Below are 24,366 nucleotides of genomic sequence, written 5' to 3' on the forward strand. Positions count from 1 at the left end.
ACAGACAGACACAAACACACACTGCCCTGAGCTGGTGCTGTGATAGAGAGAGAGAGAGAGAGAGAGAGAGAGAGAGAGAGAGAGAGAGAGAGAATTAAAGAAGGAAAGAAAGAAAGAAAGAAAGAAAGAAGAGAGGCCTAACACTGTGTGATGAGGTGAATTAGGGTGTGATTCTGTCAGCTGCTACATGTGGAATTAAAGGACAAATTGTATTCATTAGGAAATAGCTGTTATTCACAACAGGATTCCTCACCTAGAGGAATGAAAGAGAGAAAAACCCCTGATGGTTCCCTGACCCTCCCTCCTCTCCTCTCCTCTCCTCTCCTCTCCTCTCCTCTCCTCTCCTCTCCTCTCCTCTCCTCTCCTCTCCTCTCCTCTCCTCTCCTCTCCTCTCCTCTCCTCTCCTCTGCTCTCCTCTACTCTAAGCTCCTCTACACTACTCTCCTCTACTCTCTTCTCCTCTCCTCTACTCTCTTCTCCTCTCCTCTACACTACTCTAAGCTCCTCTACTCTCCTCTCCGGTACTCTCTTCTCCTCCACAGTCCTCGCTTCTCCTCTACGCTCCTCTCCTCTAAGCTCCTCTCCTATCCGCTACTCCCCTCTCCTCTACACTACTCTAAGCTTCTCTACTCTACTCTAAGCTCCTCTCCTCTCCTCTACTCTAAGCTCCTGTACACTACTCTAAGGTCATCTCCTCTACTTTACTCTAAGCTCCTCTCCTCTACTCTAAGCTTATCTACACTACTCTAAGCTTCTCTACTCTACTCTAAGCTCCTCTCCTCTACACTACTCTAAGCTTCTCTACTCTACTCTAAGCTCCTCTCCTCTCCTCTACTCTAAGCTCCTCTACACTACTCTAAGCTTCTCTACTCTACTCTAAGCTCCTCTCCTCCACTACTCTAAGCTTCTCTACTCTACTCTAAGCTCCTCTCCTCTACACTACTCTAAGCTCCTCTACTCTAAGCTCCTCTCCTATCCGCTACTCCCCTCTTCTATCCGCTACTCCCCTCTCCTCTACACTACTTTAAGCTTCTCTACTCTACTCTACTCTAAGCTCCTCTCCTCTCCTCTACTCTAAGCTCCTGTACACTACTCTAAGGTCATCTCCTCTACTCTACTCTAAACGTATCTACTATACTTTACTTTAAGCTCCTCTACACTACTCTAAGCTCCTCTACTAATACTTTACTCTAAGCTCCTCTCCTCTCCTCTACTCTAAACTTCTCTCCACTACTCTAAGCTCCTCTACACTACTCTAAGCTCCTCTACTCTACTCTAAGCTCCTCTACACTACTCTAATCTCCACTATTCTACTCTAATCTCCTCTCCTCTACTCTAAGTGCCTCTCCTCTCCTCTACTCTAAACTCCTCTACACTACTCTAATCTCCACTATTCTACTCTAATCTCCTCTCCTCTACTCTAAGATCCTATACACTACTCTAAGCTCCTCTACACTACTCCAAGCTCCTCTACACTACTCTAATCTCCTCTCCTCTACTCTAATCTCCTCTCCTCTACTCTAAACTCCTCTACTCTACACGACTCTAAGCTCCTCTCCTCTACCCTAAACTCCTCTCCTCTACACGACTCTAAGCTCCTCTCCTCTACTCTAAGCTCCTCTCCTCTACACACTACACTAAGCTCCTCTCCTCTACTCTACTCTAAGCTCCTCTCCTCTACACTACTCTAAGCTCCTCTCCTCTACTCTAAGCTCCTCTCCTCTACACTACTCTAAGCTCCTCTCCTCTACACTACTCTAAGCTCCTCTCCACTCCTCTACTCTAAGCTCCTCTCCTCTACTCTAAGCTCCTCTCCACTCCTCTACTCTAAGCTCCTCTCCTCTACACTACTCTAAGCTCCTCTCCTCTACACTACTCTAAGCTCCTCTCCTCTCCTCTACTCTAAGCTCCTCTCCTCTACTCTAAGCTCCTCTCCTCTACACTACTCTAAGCTCCTCTCCTCTACACGACTCTAAGCTCCTCTCCTCTACTCTAAGCTCCTCTCCTCTACACACTACACTAAGCTCCTCTCCTCTACTCTACTCTAAGCTCCTCTCCTCTACACTACTCTAAGCTCCTCTCCTCTACTCTAAGCTCCTCTCCTCTACACTACTCTAAGCTCCTCTCCTCTACTCTACTCTAAGCTCCTCTCCTCTACTCTACTCTAAGCTCCTCTCCTATCCGCTACTCTCCTCTATATTTCGCTCCTCTCCTCTCTGAGGTGTTCAGCTGAACAGCAGGAGTGCTGAGAAGGAAGGGAAGTAGCAACAGTATAAATAGCAGGTCTGTTAAACAATTGAAACATGAGCTCTTCAAAACACTACTGCAGCACAGTATCAACAGTATAAATAGCTAGATAGCTGGCCCGCTCTGCCACTCTGCTCTATCTCACTCTGTGTGATGAAGTGTTGGGTATCATTCTCTCTCTCTCTCTGCCTCATCTGACTCTGTGTACTGTAGTGTTGGGTAACAGTCTCTCTCTCTCTCTGCCTCATCTCACTCTGTGTACTGTAGTGTTGGGTAACAGTCTCTCTCTCTCTCTGCCTCATCTCACTCTGTGTACTGTAGTGTTGGGTAACAGTCTCTCTCTCTCTCTGCCTCATCTCACTCTGTGTACTGTAGTGTTGGGTAACAGTCTCTCTCTCTCTCTGCCTCATCTCACTCTGTGTACTGTAGTGTTGGGTAACAGTCTCTCTCTCTATTGGTCTGTGTGTACTGAGGGTAAACAAAGTGTGTTACTGATAGAACTGCACCAAGCTGAACTGCAGAAACAGCACACAGCATTATTGTTTGTTATACAACTCACTGTGAGCATTCTGTAAAGCAGAAATAATACCAACATAGTTTGAATTATACAGTATGGCTTATATTGAAATGTGCAAATATGCCATGTATCACAAGTAGTGCAAGAAGTAGTTTGAAGACACAATAGTGTAATATCATTGGATATTGATTAACTGTGACTAGCATTGAAAATACATGAACAAACAAAGTCATACAGTTTGAAAGAAGACAATCATTCTATTGTTACAAAGAGAAACTTTTGAAATTGTGAGACATCCATCAGAATTCCAGGACTATGAATCTAACCACTGGGTATTAATGAGTCCTGTCATTAGGTAGGTGTAGGGAAATTATCTCTGCAGGGGAGAGGGTTCAGATAAAAACCTGGGCATTAATCATGTCAAACACTAATAGTCAGTCAGTCTCTCTCTCTCTCTCTCTCTCTCTCTCTCTCTCTGTCTCTGTCTCTCTCTCTGTCTCTCTCTCTCTCTCTCTGTCTCTCTCTCTCTCTCTCTCTCTCTCTCTCTCAGTCTCTCTCACTCTCTCTCTGTCTCTCTCTCTCTGTCTCTCTCTCTGTCTCTCTCTCTCTGTCTCTCTCTCTCTCTCGCTCTCTCTCTCAGTCTCTCTTTCTCTCTTTCTCTCTCTGTCTCTCTTTCTCTCTCTGTCTTTCTCTCTCTCTCTCTCTCTGTCTCTCTCTCTCTCTCTCTCTCTCTCTCTCTCTGTCTCTCTCTCTCTCTCTCTCTCTCTCTCTCTCTCTCTCTCTCTCTCTCTCTCGTTCTCTCTCTCTCTCTGTCTCTCTCTCTCTCTCTTTCTCTCTCTCTCTCTCTCTGTCTGTCTGTCTCTCTCTCTCTCTGTCTCTGTCTCTCTCTCTCTCTATGTCTCTTTCTCTCCCTGTCTCTCTCTCTCTCTCTGTCTCTCTCTCTCTCTCACTCAGCACAGTACGGCACACACAGTGAAGAGGGTTATTGAAGACTGATTTTCCTACAGGAGAGACACAGAGAAGTTAACTACAGAGCTGTTGCTTTTATTATTGAACCTTTATTTAACTAGGCAAGTCAGTTAAGAACAAATACATTTTTACAATGACGGCCTACTAGTAAAGCCCCATCAACCAAACCCTCCCCTAGCCCGGACGACGCTGGGCCACTTGTGCGCTGCCCTATGGGACTGCAGGTCACATCCGGTTGTGATACAGGATCAAACCCAGGTCTGTAGTGAGGCCCCTAGCACTGCAATGCAGTGCCTTAGACCGCTGCGCCAGATGTAGGATCTTAATTTGTGCCAGTTTGCTACAGCAGGGAAATAATTTTGCAGAAAAAGAAATGTGAATATTTATATGAATTATAATTATATTTAATGGACATTTTTTGTATTGGATTGTTATATTTTTCGTTAGGACAAATCAAGTCTGACATTTTGGAGTGTAAATTACAAACTTCAGAAGCCTTTTTGAACCTTGAATACACTACAAATTTCTCAGCAACAAAAGAGTGATCAAATGAAGATCCTACATCTGTATCCTACATCTCTCCCCCATATGAAGGGGAGAGCAGAGAAAGGTAAACTCAGCAAAAAAACAAATGTCCCATTTTCAGGACCCTGTCTTTCAAAGATAATTCATAAAAATCCAAATAACTTCACAGATCTTCATTGTAAAGGGTATAAACACTGTTTCCCGTGCTTGTTCAATGAACCATAAACAATTAATGAACATGAACCTGTGGAACGGACATTAAGACACTAACAGCTTACAGACGGTAGGCAATTAAGGTCACAGTTATGAAAACTTAGGACACTAAAGAGGCCTTTCTACTGACTCTGAAAAACACCAAAAGAAAGATGCCCAGGGTCCCTGCTCATCTGCGTGAACGTGCCTTAGGCATGCTGCAAGGAGGCATGAGGACTGCAGATGTGGCCAGGGCAATAAATTGCAATGTCCGTACTGTGAGACGACTAAGACAGCGCTACAGGGAGGCAGGACGGACAGCTGATCGTCCTCACAGTGGCAGACCACGTGTAACAACACTTGCACAGGATCGGTACATCCGAACATCACAGCTGCAGGACAGGTACAGGATGACAACAACAACTGCCCGAGTTACACCAGGAACGCACATTCCCTCCATCAGTGCTCAGACTGTCTGCAATAGGCTGAGAGAGGCTGGACTGAGGGCTTGTAGGCCTGTTGTAAGGCAGATCCTCACCAGACATCACCGGCAACAACATCGCCTATTGGCAAGTACCCTCCGTCGCTGGACCAGACAGGACTGGCAAAAGTGCTCTTCACTGATGAGTCGCGGTTTAGTCTCACCAGGGGTGATGGTCGGATTCGCGTTTATTGTCGAAGGAATGAGCATTACACCGAGGCCTGTATTCTGGAGTGGGTTTGATTTGGAGGTGGAGGGTCCGTCATGGTCTGGGGTGGTGTGTCACAGCATCATCGGACTGAGCTTGTTGTCATTGCAAACAATCTCAACGCTGTGCGTTACAGGGAAGACAACCTCCTCCCTCATGTGGTACCCTTCCTGCAGGCTCATCCTGACATGACCCTCCAGCACGACAATGCCACCAGCCATACTGCTCGTTCTGCGTGTGATTTCCTGCAAGACAGGAATGTCAGTGTTCTGCAATGGCCAGCGAAGAGCCCGGATCTCAATCCCATTGAGCACGTCTGGGACCTGTTGCATCGGAGCGTGAGGGCTAGGGCCACTCCCCCAAAAAATGTCCGGGAACTTGCAGGTGCCTTGGTGGAAGAGTGGGGTAACATCTCAAAGCAAGAATTGGCCAATCAGGTGCAGTCCATGAAGAGGAGATTCCCTGCAGTACTTAATGCAGCTGGTGGCCACACCAGATACTGACTGTTACTTTTGATTTTTGACCCCCCTTTGTTCAGGGACACATTATTCAATTTCTGTTGGTCACATGTCTGTGGAACTTGTTCAGTTGATGTCTCAGTTGTTGAATCTTGTTATGTTCATACAAATATTTACACATGTTAAGTTTGCTGAAAATAAATGCAGTTGACAGTGAGAGGACGTTTCTTTTTTTGCTGAGTTTATAATCTCTTAAAATGAAAGTCCTTGAGATTATACTAATTACAGTATTGCACCAACATCCACATGGACTCATATCTCTTTCTCTCTTTCCCTCCTTCCTCCACCCAGTTCCTCTTTATAAAGCGTATATTAGCTGTGTGACTTTGTCCCCAGCCCATTAGGTCTACCTCAGGCTGCTGCTGTCCATGTTAATGTATTGCAGGTAAATAGGTACTGCTCTACTCTGCATGCAGATAAACACACAGGTTCACTGCAACATCTTACCTCCCTCTCCACAGCCCAGCTGCTCCTCTCAACCTCTCTCACCCCACACACCTCTCTCCCCCTTGACCCACATCTGCCACAGCAGGGGCACTAACAGGGTTATAGATGGTTAGAAAGGGGCAGGAGCAGCAGATGCCCATGCCCACACCGCTCAGGCCCTTTCAAACTGCCCCTAGAGAAAAAACAAACCTGCAGATCGTACCTCACACATATACTAACTAACAACCTGTTAACTCACAGCTAGACATCAGGCACTCTCTTCTGTATTTCAAATCAAAGTGTATTGGTCACGTACACCGTTTAGCAGATGTTATAGCGGGTGCAGTGAAATGCTTGAGTTACTAGCTCCTAACAGTGCAGTAAAAATGTCAGACAAGTACACCAATAATAATCCTAAAATATGCCAGGACAATTACAGTTAAAAAGCAAAATACCACTGGGACAGTAATCGAAATGCAATATATGAGTATATACACCAAAAAGTTAAACTAAGAATGAAATGTAAAGCTGTAGATTCACTGAGTGTACAAAACATTAGGAACACCTGCTCTTTCCATGACATAGACTGACCAGGTGAATCCAGGTGAAAGCTCTGATCCCTTATTGATGTCACTTGATAAATCCACTTCAATCAGTGTAGATAAAGGGGAGGAGACATGTTAAAGAAGGATTTTAAGCCTTGAGACAATTGACATGGATGGATTGTGTATTTGTGTCATTCAGAGGGTGAATGGGCATAACATAATATTTTTGTTCCTTTGAACGGGGTATGGTAGTAGGTGGCAGGGGCACTGCTTTTTCACACTCAACAGTTTCTCGAGTGTATCAAGAATGGTGGGATCATGTGGAAGGAAAATGATATGGATATATTGAAGCAACATCTCAAGACATCAGTTTGAAGTTAAAGATTGGTCGCAAATGGGTCTTCCAAATGGACAATGACCCCAAGCATACTTCCAAAGTTGTGGCAAAATGGCTTAAGGACAACAAAGTCAAGGTTATTGGAGTGGCCATCACAAAGCCCTGACCTCAATCCTATAGAAAAGTTGTGGGCAGAACTAAAAAAGTGTGTGCGAGCAATGAGGCCGACACACCTGACTCAGTTACACCAGCTCTGTCAGGAGGAAGGGGCCAAAATTCACCCAACTTATTGTGGGAAGCTTGTGGAAAGCTACCTGAAACGTTTGACCCAAGTTAAACAATTTAAAGGCAATGCTACCAAATACTAATTGAGTGTATGTAAACTTCTGATCCACTGGGAATGTGATGAAAGAAATAAAAGCTGAAATAAATAATTATTTCTGCTATGATTCTGACATTTCACATTCTTAAAATAAAGTGGTGATCCTAACTGACCTAAGACAGGGAATGTTTTCTTGGATTAAATGTAAGGAATTTTGAAAAACTGAGTTTAAATGTATTTAGCTAAGGTGTATGTAAACTTCAACTGACTTTGTATATGTGAGTACAGGAGTCTGCGTCTGTGTGTGTGTGTTTGGGTGTGAGAGAGCCAATCTGTCTCTTACTACAGGAGTACTACTGTACTTACTACTCTGACTTACCACAGGAGTACTACTTACTACTCTGACTTACCACAGGAGTACTACTTACTACTCTGACTTACTACAGGAGTACTACTTAATACTCTGACTGTCACGACTTCCGCCGAAGTCGGTCCCTCTCGTTGTTCGGGCGGCATTCGGCGTGGTCGATGTCACCGGCCTTCGAGCCATCGCCGATCCACTTTTCATTTTCCATTTGTTTTGTCTTTGTCTTACACACCTGGTTTCAATTCCCCAATTACTTGTTCATTCAACCCTCTGTTCCCCCATGTTTGTTTGTGAGTAATTGTTCATTGTATTGCGGTCCGTATTTGTGGCCTTGTATTTTTACGACGCGTATTGTTATATTATTGAGTAAAATTGCTTTCATTACTCATTTCTGCTGTCCTGCGCCTGACTCATCTCACCAGCTACACACAGACGCATTACACTGACTTACTACAGTAGTACTACTTACTATTCTGACTTACTACAGGAGTACTACTTACTACTCGGACTTACTACAGGAGTACTACTTACTACTCTGACTTACTACAGGAGTACTACTTACTACTCGGACTTACTACAGGAGTACTACTTACTATTCTGACTTACTACAGGAGTACTACTGTACTTACTACTCGGACTTACTACAGGAGTACTACTTACTATTCTGACTTACTACAGGAGTACTACTGTACTTACTACTCTGACTTACTACAGGAGTACTACTGTACTTACTACTCTGACTTACTACAGGAGTACTACTGTACTTACTACTCTGACTTACTACAGGAGAGCGTGGTGGCCAGTATTGGTCTACTGTAGCTAGGATATAAGAGAACTAATCATCATCTCATAACTGATTTATGTTGGTTGTTCTATGAAGTTCAGCTCCAGGCAGCACATTTGTCTCTCCAGAAAGACAAGTATTTTTTATCACTAGATAGATATCACATCATCAGTAGACATCACTTCTGACTAGAATGAAGTGAGATGATTTCACACATCGATTTCACACACAAACTCTATGATGAGTAGACATGCTATCAAAACTAACCAAACGGTTCTATCCCAGACAAGAACATTGTTCCTCAAAGTAGATATGTCTGTGAGTGAGTGTCTGACTGAGCTAAATCACATTCTACAGGCAGCATGAGGAGAATAGTGAATAGCCTACATACTCTTTATGTGTTCCATCTCTCTCTATCTCTGCCTGGTTCTTCCTGTCTTCTCCCTTCCTCTGTCTCAATCTCTCCCTCATCTGTTTCTTTCCCTTCCTCTGTCTCAATCTCTCCCTCATCTGTTTCTTTCCCTTCCTCTGTCTCAATCTCTCCCTCATCTGTTTCTTTCCCTTTATCTGTCTCAATCTCTCCCTCATCTGTTTCTTTCCCTTTATCTGTCTCAATCTCTCCCTCATGTGTTTCTGTCCCTTCCTCTGTCTCAATCTCTCCCTCATCTGTTTCTTTCCCTTCCTCTGTCTCAATCTCTCCCTCATCTGTTTCTTTCCCTTTATCTGTCTCAATCTCTCCCTCATGTGTTTCTGTCCCTTCCTCTGTCTTAATCTCTCCCTCATCTGTTTCTGTCCCTTCCTCTGTCTTAATATCTCCCTCATCTGTTTCTTTCCCTCCCTCCCTCCCTCCCTCCCTCCCTCCCTCCCTCCCTCCCTCCCTCCCTCCCTCCCTTTTCCTGGCGGTAGTGTGGCAGCGGTGGTGGGCTATGATCCAATCACCATCTGGCTGCAGCAATCACTCTGTTCTGATTGGTTTTATAATCCAGACAGGATCTCTGATGGACAATCACCCAGCCAGGCAGCAAGCTGCCACAGCAAGCCCTGTCACACACACACCGCACAGTGTATGCACACATACACACACGCGCACACATGTACACACACCTATCTCTCCATCTCTCTCTCTCGCTCTCTCTCTGATAACAGGGGAGGTTCCTGTTGAGTCTGTGTGTGTCTCTCAATTGACTGACCACCCCGGCCAGATTGATTGACCACCCCGGCCAGAGAACAGAGTGATGAGAGAAAAAGAAGAGAGAAGAGGGTTGATTCAGGTTCAGGTGTGTAGAGGTCTGATGATGAACTAGCTGGGTTATCACAGCACAGCAGATCCCAGGATATCACTTCAGAGATGAACTGTATGGATGGAGGTCATCAGAGTACAGAGCTGGAGTCCTAGTAACACTATAAGGCTATCTTTTATTTATTTATCCGTTATTTTACCATGTAAGTTGACTGAGAACACGTTCACATTTGCAACAATAACCTGGGGAATAGTTACAATAGTTATATGGACTGGAATTGTATAGACATGGTCATAGCCAGTTGGTCCACAGCAGTGTTATTCAAACTCAATAAAATTGCATTTTTCAAATTATTTTTCACAAAAACATTTGCATATTGTCCCATACAATAATCTGTACTCATAATCTTTTGTTGGGGTCACGACCACGACTTTGAATACAACTGTTACACATGTTTTCAGTGTGATTATAAAACTACAATAGAGAATACACTGCACAAGCTGGAACAGCTCCCCACAAGCTTACAGTGCACAGAACACCAGAGAGAGAAACTAGGAACATATGTATGATGATATTCCACACATAAACACACATCCAGCAGCCCAAACTCACTCTTCGGTAAGCTGTGATTTAGCTTAGTGACACTGCAATTTTCTCAACATAATATCCCAGCTCAGTCCCACTAGGCCAGATTACATGCAAACTAAAGGCACACATTATTATTAGGTTTTATTCCACACACCCCACGAGTGACCATGTCCTGAGACTGAGTTGAGAGAGGAATGGTAAATGCTATATAAAACACCTGTCTCCGGATTTCATCTTCAAACTAAGGGCAACCATGGCATCCATGACAGAGAGGGAGAAGCGTCCATCCAGGTATACAGGATTTTGTCAAAAAATCATTTTCATTTGAAGTTAAAGTGTACTGTTAGCTAGCTAATGTTAGCTGGATGGCTAGATAGCTAACTTTATGTGTATGATCTGTTTAGTAATATTATTCGTATCTCAGAGACATTTGAATTTCTTGTTATAGCCTAATGTTAGCTACCTACAGATTCATATAGGGTAGTAACGTTAAGAGTTGGGATTATGGTTAATTGTTTAGCTTGCTAGCTATGTGTCTAAACAAAAGACTCCACTATGCAAGTAACTATTTCAATAGAATGTTTATGATGTCACTGCGATAACTGTCTATGTAGATGTAGCTGGTCAATTCGCCAGAGTGCAGAATAACTGACCAATTTACCAACGCTCAACACCCATTGAATATGGCCAGCGTCTGTCAACGTTGGCAAAAAAGCGTCATTAAATTGTTGTCAGCAGCACAGTTTCAGTCACCAATGCTCTGGATAACATAAAAACAGCCTAACCAGCTCTGCTAGGGTGAGTAAAATGGTCAGAGTGAGCTGTCCTCTCATTTGTGTCTGGAAGTAGCTAGCAAGCTAACCAACGTTAGCCAGCTAGCTTGGGTGTTTGACTGCTGTTGTGAGGTCAGAACGATTGGATCAACCCTACTCCTCGGCCAGTGCGTTCAGTGTGCGCTCCGAATGCTCTGAGAGTGAAACGCTCTGAATTTCCAAATTGACAATCTGACAACACTCTGAGTTTACGAACGCCCAGAGCGCACTCTGGTATTCCAGATTAAATTTACGAACACACCCATAGTATAAACAAGCCTTTAGTCTTGAAATCTTTGGTTGTTTAGTACATAGCCTCGCATGTGAATCGTTAAAGAGATGGGTGGGGCTAAAGCTTAAGAGGGTGTGAACAATGCTGAATGGGTGTAGACAAAGAAGAGCTCTCCAGTAGGTGCCAAACAATTCAAGGGCCATTTTCTCAAAGGAAAGTTGATCAACTTTCAAAGCAGAATTACTTTCCCATTTTTACTCAACTGTAGTGAATGATATGAGTCTACTTTCATCCAATGTAAAAAAACACAATACATTTTTTTGCCACATAAGACCGAATCGACCCGGTCGGTCACAAATACAAACAGATAATTTGGTTCTGTGGGAGGTTGAATTAACCATCTTTGAGTAATGTTTACTGCCCTAATTCAATTCCTAGTTTAGACTTAAGAAGTGAGAGAGAACACAACAACTGAGAGGTTGGATTTGTTAGAGGTAGAGACAGAGTGGGAGGAGGGGGGGAGAGGGAGCATTTATGTGATGAGAGGAAATGTATTTTAGAGCTTCCCTCTGGCACCTTCCTGCTCAGTTTAGCCAGCAATACCTCTGACAGAAGTGTGTGTGTGTGTGTGAGAGCAGAGACAGGTGTGTCTGAAAAGGTCGCTCTTCTCTTTTTGCAGCAGCTCAGAGGAAACACAGAGTAATGATCTCACTATCCGTCTTAATTACCACTGTCATGACTGACCATGAGAATCCAAATAGGTCAGATCTGGTTTGCAATGAATAATCAGTTCCCCTCTCACTCGCAGAGGGGGGGGGGGGTGTAACTGGTGAGGATTAACAACTCATGTCCTGTTGTAAATCAAGAAGAGAAGATTCAGGTCTTCCTCTCCAATATTCGCCAAAGGAATGTCCTTTGTTTCAAGATACTTTAACACATTCAAAAGCGAAAACTGGAGCAATATTTCTAACATATTTCTAGCATCTTCAGGAGCGAATGGAAGGAAAATAAACTCTGTAGTTCGGTTCAGGACTACATGACAAGTCACCGGATAACTACAGAGAAGGGCAAAAGTATGAGACTTGTTGGAACCATTTTGGACAATCAGAGCCATGCAAGCATGCCGAGAAAAGGCCCACCAAGACATTTCACGTAAATACATTCATAATTCCTTACTCAAAGAGGTCGGCAGTTCGTGTGGAAAGTATATGATTACTGTAAGTGAGAGTAGTTGCTGTCTTTGTCCCTCTCTACCCCCCCTCCATCACTTTTGTAATAAGCATTCATGTTGTGTCATTCTGTTGGGGACCTGTTTTTAACGTATTAAGTGTGTATGTTTATTCTGTGTTACCATTTAATTAGCTAGTATATAAATCATTAAATCAATTTGTGTAGTACTGAATCATAAGTAAGGTTCAGGTTTTTGCAGATGCAAGGAGGTTAAGACAGTTCAGAATGATGATATGATACGAGGTTATGATGAATAAGTTGACTGTTTATAGATGTGATAGGTAAAGACCTAGTTTAATTCGGGAGATGGTAACTCTTTAAAGAACCGCTCTCGTAGTGCTCCAGATCCTGTCTCATCATTACGCACACCTGCCACCATTGTTACGTGCACCTGCGCCTCATGATACTGACCTGGACTCCATCACCTTCCTTATTACCTCCCCTATATGTGTCACTCCCCTTGGTTCTTTCTTCAGGCCTTATTGACTGTTTCATGTTTGTACGCTTTTCGTGTTTCTTGTTTTGTACTATGTTCTATTTATTATTACATTTGCACTCTCTGTACTTCCCAACTTCCAGTGTTCACGCTACACTCTCTCTCTCTTTCGCTCTCAGAACTATGAATGTTGCCAGAACAACATGCACACGCTTCATTTCCCCATGCTGTAGATCTAGTGAGTATTGGTCTCTCCATCTCTCCATAGTGTGGAGCCAACATAACAGCAGGGGAAATCAACAGTACCATAATGTAATTTCTAAAGATTTGCCTTTTTTGGGGGGGGGGGGGTGTTGGTAAATTGATAGTCAGAGTAATATCATCGACTCACACTGCCAGATTCTCCCAAACACACAAGTTAGTTGACACACTGTGTTGATGTTCAGCCAAGACCGTTTTGAGGCCTAGGCTTCCTCTCTGTCTTTAGGAGGAGGAGCCTGCAGTGAGTAAGAGAATGGAGGGGTGGAATGGATGGAAAGAAAGGGAGGGAGAGGAGAAGAGTTGAAAAGGGGGGATAGATACAGAGGGAGTGGAGAAAATGTGGAGATGGAGTGACAGGAGGGGAGAGACAGAGGAAGGTGAAGAAACGGATGGATTTTCTCTCTGCTGACAATGGTCTGGCTCTCAGTAAATCCCAGGATGTGGCTGTCTACAGAAGCCCAAATCCCCTGGCTCACACATACACGCAGGCGCATGCACGCACACACACCAGTGCTAGCCCATCTGCTCCTGCAGGTACTGTAAGGCTTTGGTTGACTGCCTCAGTGGGCTAATTCTAAGCCACAAAAATACTCTATCAGGGCAGAGAGCTGTGAGAGCACAGACCCTGATCTAACCACATTCATCTGACATCACTGTAATAGGATGGAGGGTGACTTTTTGCTCTGTCACACACACACACGCACACGCACGCACACACACAAGCACACACACACACACACACACTGTCCCAGAGGTCAGCAGGATAGTTCTGAATGAGGAAGCATGTCCCCTTCACCTCTTGTCAATGACTCCATGGCCTGCTGCCTGCTACGCTCCACTGCAACACAGTCACACACACCTCACCTCACACACCTATCTATCTTCTGCTCCATCTTTCCCACTGCTGCACCCCATACACACATTTGTCTATCCTTCTTTCCCTCTATCTCCATCCCTTTTCCCCACCACTGCATCCCAATCACAGCTCTATATCCCTCTATCCTCTCCTTCTCCCTCTATCCTCTCTCTCTCTCTCCTTCTCTCTCTCTCATTCCCCCTCTATCCTCTCTCTCTATCTCTCCTTCTCTCTCTATCCTCTCGCCTTCTCCCTCTATCCTTTCTCTATCTCTCCTCTCTCTATCCTCTCTCCTTCTCCCTCTATCCTCTCTCTCTATCTCTCCTTCTCTCCCTCTCATTCTCCCTCTATCCTCTCTCTCTATCTCTCCTTCTCTCTCTATCCTCTCTCCTTCTCCCTCTTTCCTCTCTCTCTATCTCTCCTTCTTGCTCTATCCTCCCTCTCTATTTCCCCTTCTCTCTCTAACCTCTCTCCTTTCTCTCTATCCTCTCTCCTTCTCTCTATCATCTCTCCTCTCTCCTCCTCTCTCTCTATCCTATCTCATTCTCTCTCTATCCTCTCTCCTTCTCTCTATCTCCTTCTCTCTATCCTTTCCCCTTCTCTCTCTCTATCCTCTCTCCTTCTCCCTCTCTATCCCCTCTCTCTCTCTCTCCTTTCTCCCTATCTTCTCTCCTCCATCTCTATCCTCTCTCCTCTCTCTCTCCTACATCACCATCCTCTCTCCTCTCCTTCTCCTTCTATCATTGATGTTGCTCTGTGCTTTCCTCTATCTATTTTCCTACGAGGTTCAGTGTTCTAATTCGACACCTCTCTCCGTTGTTGAAGTTAGTGTTTTATTAAGAGTAGAGACTAGAAAATAAGCAAGGAAAGCAGCACAGCCCTCAGATCAGGTCTATGACTTCAGATGACAGCAGGTGTGTAACAGATCTCTCTCTAGTCAGATTACTCACCCTGTAAGCAGAATCATCGTGTTGAAACTATAGAGTGTAACTCTACCGGGAGAATACATTTCATATTCTCATGTCTCTCTCTCACCAACAGCACCTCCAGAGCAGGATAAATGAAGTGAGACCACAAGTTTGAGGGCAAAGTGAACGTCTGTGTGTGTGAGTGTTTGTGTGTGTCTATGTGTGTGTGTCCTACATTCTCAGCAGCAGTCATCCGTCAGGCTGGGGAATGAGATTTAGCTCTCCATGGGTGCTGGGACCTTCGACAGACACACACACACACACACACACACACACACACAGCCTGTCCGCCTATACCCAGGCAGAGAGACAGATGGTAAAAAGGTCAGGGCCGTAATGCAGGCGTGAGAGCGAGCGGTGGACAGCCTGATAGATGGGCTTTCTCCATGAGCGGTTGGGCGAGAGACACACACACACTCCCAGGGTGATAGATGTGTTTTGTGCGTGAGTGGCTGTGTGCTTCATTCAGACAGCAGACAGCCGATAGGGCAGTAATGACACTCCTCTGTGCTGGGTCTGAATCCAGTTCCAGGTGGGGCAGAGTGGCATCCCTGGCCAGCAGCACTCTGTCCTAACCCTGTCCTAGCTGCTTTCCAGAGGCAGGGGCAGGTTGTCTGGCCTGCTGAGGTTGCTGAAGAGCTTGACCCAACGGTTTCTGTGATGATGGTCTCCATGTTTGTGCATCACACAAACAACCAAACACAACAGCCACAACTAATATGTTAGAACTCCATAATATAGCCATTTTCACAAACATTACACTCACAACCATTATTTTGGCCCTGAGTTGTTTTTATTCTGAGTTTTGTTTATTTGTGAATTCCTCCACCCAATCATTAGGAGTGGAACAGCCCTGCAGCCTTGTGGTGATACAGAAACTCTACTCTCAGGAGAGTGGACAGAAATAGATTGTATAGAATGTACGATTCCACATTATATATGGTAGCACCATTAAAGTAAGCAAGAACTCATTGGATTTTCCATAAAATATTTTTCTATGGATGATCTCTCTGCGCCTTTGTTTATGTTTATTTCTGACTCCACTGAATCAGGAATCAGGAATCAATGGAATCAATTGAATCAATTTATTGACCCTTAAGATCTTTTTAAAAAAAAAGAAGAGTCAGCATTTAGCAACTACCTATTAGATCATTTGGTTCCATAAACAACAATCGCATTAGGGTATGAATTCTGATCAGTAATTTCACTTGAAAGACTGAGTGCAACAATTCAGCTTTATCTGACTGAGTATTAAGTGTAGGACTTGGTTGTGTAAGGAAATACAATCCCTTCTTTCAAAACAATCTCTACTGGGTTGGGGGTCAAAGTTCTTGTCAGGCTATATGAAGTTAAAATATTTGTTTCATTCAAAAAATGTATTTAATGTACGCGTTTGTATGTGTATTTTGGATTTATTAACTCCCTCTATATAGAGTTTTATGATTTGTTTTTGTGGTAGGAGATAGGATTAGTGTACATTTTACAACAAGAAGCATCTCTAAGTGACAAAATACTGACCACAAGAGAACTTCAGACAAACATTAACCTGACGATGTTTCTTATCATATGACATTGCAATATGAAAGTTCAGAGTCCACTGAGTCATCAGTGCGTCACCCATACGTATTTTCATTGCCACTTGTTTCCCAACACATCATCCCATGACTAATGTAATTCATTCATTCATTTCTATTGACATTTGAATCAAGTCTACATTTAGTCCATATTTAATCAATCTCTAATTTCACCCCTAATCTGGAAGACAGTGTTCAGCTAGCGGTCAGACCCGAATGACATACTTGATAAACAAATAAGTGAATAATAATCAGCTTTTACCTATCAACCAATTCTTCAGCCATTTAATCCCCTATAGATGAAGTAACACCGTAGATCTACAGAGACAGTCTCCCAGACACAGATTTATCTTAGTCCTAGAGTAAAACACATTTTCAAAGCATTCTCTATTTAAAGCCCTTTTAGTGCAGGACTAGGCTTAATATGTGCCTGGGAAACTGTCCCGTAATGTCTAACGTTGTTATGACGACCCTAAAATGGATGGTGTCAGCAGGTCATCTGGGTCCCCATAACGTGTCCCCAGAGTACTGAGGATGTGATGTGGCAGTCGATGTGACAAGAGGACATACAGCAGGACACTCAGTCCTGGACTTTGTTCTTCACTACAATTGCCAGTCCCCTATATATACACACAGCCCTGATACCTGCAGTACACAGTACTACCAGAAACAAGGACACAAGCTCTCTCAAGCAGGTAAGACACTAGCTGCCTCTAGGCATTTTGTAATCACACAGGCTATATCTGGGATGAGAAACTGAATTTAATATTTCATTCACCAATTGTATTTTTTTCTCCAATTAACAGCCTACAGCCCAGTCATGAATGTCTTAGTGCTGCTTGCTCTTGCTGTTTTCACTGGTGAGTGGAGAATACCTTTTAATACGTTTTCATTTATCAACACTTGGCTGTAGTGTTTGTATTTTTGACAGGGAGCAAATTGACAATACTAAATGTAACAGTAGTGTAATATCAATGAAATGAGTAAATGTATCATCTCAAGTAACCTCCAGTCTAGACTGAAAATAAAATAATCCACGGCCTCTCTTAAAGGGTGCAATGCCAGTGGCCTGTGGCAGGACCCATCTCAGCAACAGCTGGACATGGTGAAAGATGCATTCTGGGACTACGTCGCCAAGGCAACACTCACCGCTGAGGACACCCTACAGAAGATCCGACAGTCAGAGGTGGCACACGAAGTCAAGTAAGCCTCAATATGTAGAAAATAACACAATATAATGGTGTTTCATAACAACTGTTGAGTAACTAACTACCTGTTTGTTAACCTCAATAATTCTGCCTCTGTGTTGATCTTTCTCTCTCTGTCTCCATAGCACCATGGTCTCTAAGAGTGCTGATGCTGTGAACCAGTACACCGTGGCCATGCGCGGGCAGGTGGCTCCTCTGACTCAGGACCTGCTGGCAAAGTTTTCCCAGGAGGCCGAGCAGCTTAAGGCTCGTCTGGAGAAGGACCTGAGCACCATGACAGCCAAGCTGCAGCCCTACTCTGACGAGTGGAACGCAGACATCCAGAGGCAGGTGGAGGAGCTGAAAAGGGACATGACCACCTACGCTGAGGCCCTGGACTCTGACACCCTGAAGACCACTTTACTCCAGAAGAGTGAGGAGCTGAAGGGAAGCCTGGAGAAGAGTGTGCAGCAGCTGCAGGCCCAGCTGGGCCCCTACACTGAGGAGCTGAAACAGAAAATGGACCAGAACCTGGAAGAGTTCCAAAAGAGCATGATTCCCTTGACCCAGAGCTTCCAGACACAGCTGACCCAGAGAACCCAGGAGCTCCAGCAGAACCTGGCCCCCTATGGAGAGGAGCTGAAGAAGCTGGACCCATTGGCCCAGGACCTGAAGGCCCAACTAGCTGCTCTCTGGGACTCCTTCACCAAGAAGATCCAGTAATCGGACTGATTTTACTTGGTCTACTAGAACTGTGTACTGATGAGTCATTTTCCATCAAAGTGCAAAAGGGCCAATATGTAAATGTAGGTACCACTATTATGCTGTTTCACTGTCAGTTACGGGACTCTCCATCTCCTGATCAAGTTGTGTGTGATCTGACGTCTACATGCAGATCTGTGTGTTTGTCTCCATACCGGCAGGCCTCTGGAAGATCGCCTGCCTCTCTAATGTGTTAATAGTGTGAACATCAATGATGCAAAAGGCCTAACTCTCCACTCTGGAAACACACTCACTCCCTCACACACCCTGCCAGGGGAGGTAGAAGAAATGGAGAATTTGGAGGTGGAGAATGTGTAAAATACAAAGGCTGTTTAGACACAGGGCTGAATTAAACCAAACATGCCTCAGTAAAGTTTGAAGAGTTTAATTACAAAATGTGATATATTCATTTTCAGAAATATTGGTAAATTGACATGAAATAAAAACACATTGTGAACGAGATAGATATTCATTTTCTGTCTTACCATGACATGGGCTAGTGAAAAGACAGACATGACTTAGTTTAGAATATATTGCAAGGTCATTTTATTTTAGAGAGACAAATCATCTTGTTTTGTGGCAAACCGCTATATATCCACCCCAAACAACAGAACTCTAATAGGAAAAGCATCCCGATTGGGTTTTAACAGTTACATGTAATAAAGTATCAATACATAAATAAATATGAACATAATATATTTGTCTCATATTGTGCAAATATCACATAGCACATAGTTTTACAAGTTTTTTTTTCGATATACAGTGCCTTGCAAAAGTATTCATCCCCCTTAGCGTTTTTCCTATTTTGTTGCATTACAACCTGTAATTTAAATGTATTTTTATGGACATACACAAAATATGTGTAAGAGAAATGAAAAAAATAACTTGTTTCAAAATATTATAAAAAATAAATAAATGGAAAAGTGTTGCGTGCATATGAATTCACCCCCTTTGCTCTGAAGCCCCTAAATAAGATCTGGTGCAACCAATTACCTTCAGAAGTCACATAATTAGTTAGATTGCACACAGGTAGACTTTATTTAAGTGTCACATGATCTCAGTGTATATATACACCTGTTCTGAAAGGCCCCAGTCTGCAACACCACTAAGCAATGGGCACCACCAAGGAAGCGGCACCATGAAGACCAAGGAGCTCTCCAAACAGGTCACGGACAAAGTTGTGGAGAAGTACAGATCAGGTTTGGGTTATAAAAAAATATCTGAAACTTTGAACATCCCACGGAGCACCATTAAATCCATTATTTAAAAATGGAAATAATATGGCACCATAACAAACCTGCCAAAACCCATGGACCAAGCAAGGATGGCATTAATCAGAGGCAACAAAGAGACCCTGAAGGAGCTGCAAAGCTCCACTGTGGAGATTGGAGTATCTGTCCATAGGACCACTTTAAGCCGCACACTCTGCAGAGCTGGGCTTTACGGAAGAGTGGCCAGAAAAAAATAAGCAAACATGTTTGGTGTTCGCTAAAAGGCATGTGGGAGACTCCCCCAACATATGGAAGAAAGTAATCAGAATAGACAAAAGTGTAGCTTTTTGGCCATCAAGGAAAATGCTATGACATACGTGAAAAATGGGCATTTATTGCATTTTGGAATCAAACCCTTAGTTTATTTTTAAGAACTACAAGCTTCCACCTCTCTCTCCTCTCTTTCCTCACCCCCTCTCTTTTCTTCTACCCCCCCTCTTTACTTCATTTCATTATCTGTCCTTCTACACTACCATCTTCCATCCTCCTCTCTCCTCTTCCTTTCTCTCTATTTCCTCTCTTCCACTTCTCTTTACAGTATATCCTCCAGCCTCCTCCCTTCTCTTTACAGTACATCCTCCAGCCTCCTCCCTTCTCTTTACAGTACATCCTCCAGCCTCCTCCCTTCTCTTTACAGTACATCCTCCAGCCTCCTCCCTTCTCTTTACAGTACCTTCCTCCAGCCTCTTCACTTCTCTTTACAGTACATCCTCCAGCCTCCTCCCTTCTCTTTACAGTATATCCTCTAGCCTCCTCCCTTCTCTTTACAGTACATCCTCCAGCCTCCTCCCTTCTCTTTACAGTACATCCTCCAGCCTCCTCCCTTCTCTTTACAGTACATCCTCCAGCCTCCTCCCTTCTCTTTACAGTACAGCCTCCAGCCTCCTCCCTTCTCTTTACAGTACATCCTCCAGCCTCCTCCCTTCTCTTTACAGTACATCCTCCAGCCTCCTCCCTTCTCTTTACAGTACATCCTCCAGCCTCCTCCCTTCTCTTTACAGTACATCCTCAAGCCTCCTCCCTTCTCTTTACAGTATATCCTCCAGCCTCTTCACTTCTCTTTACAGTATCTTCCTCCAGCCTCCTCCCTTCTCTTTACAGTACATCCTCCAGCCTCCTCCCTTCTCTTTACAGTACATCCTCCAGCCTCCTCCCTTCTCTTTACAGTACATCCTCCAGCCTCCTCCCTTCTCTTTACAGTACATCCTCCAGCCTCCTCCCTTCTCTTTACAGTATATCCTCCAGCCTCCTCCCTTCTCTTTACAGTACATCCTCCAGCCTCCTCCCTTCTCTTTACAGTACATCCTCCAGCCTCCTCCCTTCTCTTTACAGTACATCCTCCAGCATCCTCCCTTCTCTTTACAGTACATCCTCCAGCCTCCTCCCTTCTCTTTACATTACATCATCCAGCCTACTCCCTTCTCTTTACAGTACATCCTCCAGCCTCCTCCCTTCTCTTTACAGTACATCATCCAGCCTCCTCCCTTCTCTTTACAGTACATCATCCAGCCTCTTCACTTCTCTTTACAGTATATCCTCCAGCCTCTTCACTTCTCTTTACAGTATATCCTCCAGCCTCTTCACTTCTCTTTACAGTATATCCTCCAGCCTCCTCCCTTCTCTTTACAGTACCTTCCTCCAGCCTCCTCCCTTCTCTTTACAGTACATCCTCCAGCCTCCTCCCTTCTCTTTACAGTACATCCTCCAGCCTCCTCCCTTCTCTTTACAGTACATCCTCCAGCCTCCTCCCTTCTCTTTACAGTACATCCTCCAGTCTCCTCCCTTCTCTTTACAGTATATCCTCCAGCCTCCTCCCTTCTCTTTACAGTATATCCTCCAGCCTCCTCCCTTCTCTTTACAGCACATCCTCCAGCCTCCTCCCTTCTCTTTACAGTACATCCTCCAGCCTCCTCCCTTCTCTTTACAGTACATCCTCCAGCCTCCTCCCTTCTCTTTACAGTACCTTCCTCCAGCCTCCGCCCTTCTCTTTACAGTACATGCTCCAGCCTCCTCCCTTCTCTTTACAGTACATGCTCCAGCCTCCTCCCTTCTCTTTACAGTACATCCTCCAGCCTACTCCCTTCTCTTTACAGTACATCCTCCAGCCTCCTCCCTTCTCTTTACAGTACATCCTCCAGCCTCCTCTTTACAGTACATCCTCCAGCCTCCTCTTTACAGTACATCCTCCAGCCTCCTCCCTTCTCTTTACAGTACATCCTCCAGCCTCCTCCCTTCTCTTTACAGTACATCCTCCAGCCTCCTCCCTTCTCTTTACAGTACATCCTCCAGCCTCCTCCCTTCTCTTTACAGTACATCCTCCAGCCTCCTCCCTTCTCTTTACAGTACATCCTCCAGCCTCCTCCCTTCTCTTTACAGTACATCCTCCAGCCTCCTCCCTTCTCTTTACAGTACATCCTCCAGCCTCCTCCCTTCTCTTTACAGTACATCCTCCAGCCTCCTCCCAGTCCGTCAGCTGTGTCCTTCAGTAGTCCTGAGTGGACTCTTTACACAGTTCCAACCCCTCTCTCTGATTCCCTGGATCTCATACTAATAACTACTACTACTCAGAGTCGGAGGACACTCTATTCCCTGTGTGTGTGAGAGAGAGTGGTGTGTGTGTGTGTGTGATTGGGTGTGTGTGTGTGACTGTGTGCTTCCCTGCGTGCATCTGTTAGGCTTTGGGGTTGGTTCGTCTCAGTGCAATGACCCTGGATGTCCTCTCTACAGTAGTTTTCTATTACTGAGGCGTTCTTCCACCCAGATCTCTGTATACCTGATTCTGTTTCATCCAGAATTATAGAACTCCAGATGTGCTTTTGACTTCTGCTCTTCTCCTCATCCCTCTTTCACACGTTCATCTCTCGTCCTGCAGAAGGTAGAGCGAGCTTGCAGTTTCATATTACTGTCTACTATTTCCTATTTCTCTGCCCCTGATCTGTTTAGGGGTTTCAATAGCAGAGGCCTGCCAGGGTAATTATCAGCGATGCACCAAGCCATTTAGGTTAGCTACCATCATTACACAGCACTGTGTATGTGTGTGTGTGACTACAGCACTGTTCTCTCTTAGTCAGCATAATCACTTCATTACAGGTGCAAGGATACACATACACAGCATATTCCTGTGTTAGTGTGTTCTGTATGTGTTTTTGTGCAAGGGTGCACACACAGCATTTTGACTGCGTTCTACTCCCAATATACAAACCACTTAGACTGAGACAGCCACTCAGTCATACTAATATCTACAAATACAGCATTAGTTTAATGGATGAACACAGAGGCATAGTCTAGTTGACACACTGCACTGCAAGCAAGGGCTTGGGATGTTTTCTGGGTTATATCAATACATGAATGTTTGAAATAGCCTATTTTCTGGGTGTGAATCCTGCTGTCATCTGCTTGCAGCATCTCTCAGCAGTTTATATTCCCAATTACTTTGTGCCTTGGTTCAGGAACTCTGACTTTATGACATCTGCATCTCAAAATCTGTCCTGAATTTGGGAAGTGGAACCCTCTGTTCCAGTTAACATAGTTTCCTTGGGGTGTTCTAACAGACAGTTTCTCCTTAAGAAGACAGGTGTAGTTTAGTGATTGGGCTATCGCCAGATGACCTACCTGTTATAGTGATGAAGACCAGAGAATGAACATGGCTTTGCACTGTGAAACCTAGAAAAGTATGAGTTGTTACTAAAGCGAGTTAAAATAGAACCAGGAATACTTCTTTAATTCAACCACACAACAACAGGTTCTCTCTCTCTCTCTCTCTCTCGTACACACGTACGTACACACACACGCAGAAGTAGAGTTAACCAGATCTCTGCTAGAGCTCTGCGCTCTAACCTTGAGTTCTCCTTGTGAAAGATACACACTGGAGTAAACAACATTATGCACACTGAAAGAAGCCCCTGTCATCTCATACAGCCAAACACACCTTCCCTCGGCAGAACCGGAAATACACTCAGACCTATTTGAATATCAGCTTTCAAAGTCAAGGCATGGTTAGAAGGTGGAGTGGGCTGTCTGTTCATTTAAAACTGCGAACATCAAGGGAGGCTACGGGTCCATAAAGGTAGCAGACCAAACATTTCAAAAGAGCTTTGAATAGATAATAGTAATGTACGTTTTCCTTTTTTTCTTGAAAAGTTAAAAGCAGATCATTTATCATTCTTTAAAAGAAGCAGATTACAGCTTAAATTACCTAAATAAAAACATCCACTGTAAAAATATGGACGGCATATGAGCACAATGGGTCGCTTTATCTGTTTAAAATTGAACCTTTATTTCACCAGGCAAGTCAGTTAAGTAAGAACAAATTCTTATTTACAATGACGGCCTAGGAACAGTGGGTTAACTGCCTTGTTCAGGGGCCGAATGACAGATTTTTACCTTGTCAGCTCGGGGATTCGATTCAGCAACCTTCCGGTTACTAGTCCAACGCTCTAACCACCTGCCGCCTAGTTTGGAGAGTCTCCTATTGTTACCTCAGAGTGGTTCAGACACCAACTGACTTCTA

At 44.2% G+C, this 24,366-nt stretch overlaps 2 protein-coding genes across 2 annotated transcripts in view; one reads left to right on the forward strand and one right to left on the reverse strand.

Annotated features, from left to right (window-relative positions):
• The window catches only part of LOC115116502 (ephrin type-A receptor 6-like), a 299,058-nt gene that overhangs the window by 35,867 nt on the left and 238,825 nt on the right, over nt 1-24,366 (reverse strand). The gene's annotated exons all lie outside the window — the stretch shown is intronic.
• On the forward strand, nt 17,278-19,511 carry LOC115111889 (apolipoprotein A-I-like). The gene is made up of 4 exons (XM_029638419.2): nt 17,278-17,331; nt 17,443-17,496; nt 17,689-17,839; nt 17,970-19,511. The coding sequence occupies exons 2-4, from the start codon at nt 17,457-17,459 to the stop codon at nt 18,544-18,546; spliced, it is 768 nt and encodes a 255-aa protein (XP_029494279.2). The 5' UTR covers nt 17,278-17,331; nt 17,443-17,456; the 3' UTR covers nt 18,547-19,511.

The sequence above is a fragment of the Oncorhynchus nerka genome, linkage group LG3, assembly GCF_034236695.1.
Source record: "Oncorhynchus nerka isolate Pitt River linkage group LG3, Oner_Uvic_2.0, whole genome shotgun sequence".
NCBI classification, from domain to species: domain Eukaryota; kingdom Metazoa; phylum Chordata; class Actinopteri; order Salmoniformes; family Salmonidae; genus Oncorhynchus; species Oncorhynchus nerka.

Coding starts and splice junctions, on each gene's coding strand:
- LOC115111889 (XM_029638419.2), top strand. CDS start 17,457: ATGAATGTCTTAGTGCTGCTTGCTCTTGCTGTTTTCACTG. Junction 17,497..17,688: donor TGCTCTTGCTGTTTTCACTG/GTGAGTGGAGAA, acceptor CCTCTCTTAAAG/GGTGCAATGCCAGTGGCCTG. Junction 17,840..17,969: donor GAGGTGGCACACGAAGTCAA/GTAAGCCTCAAT, acceptor CTGTCTCCATAG/CACCATGGTCTCTAAGAGTG.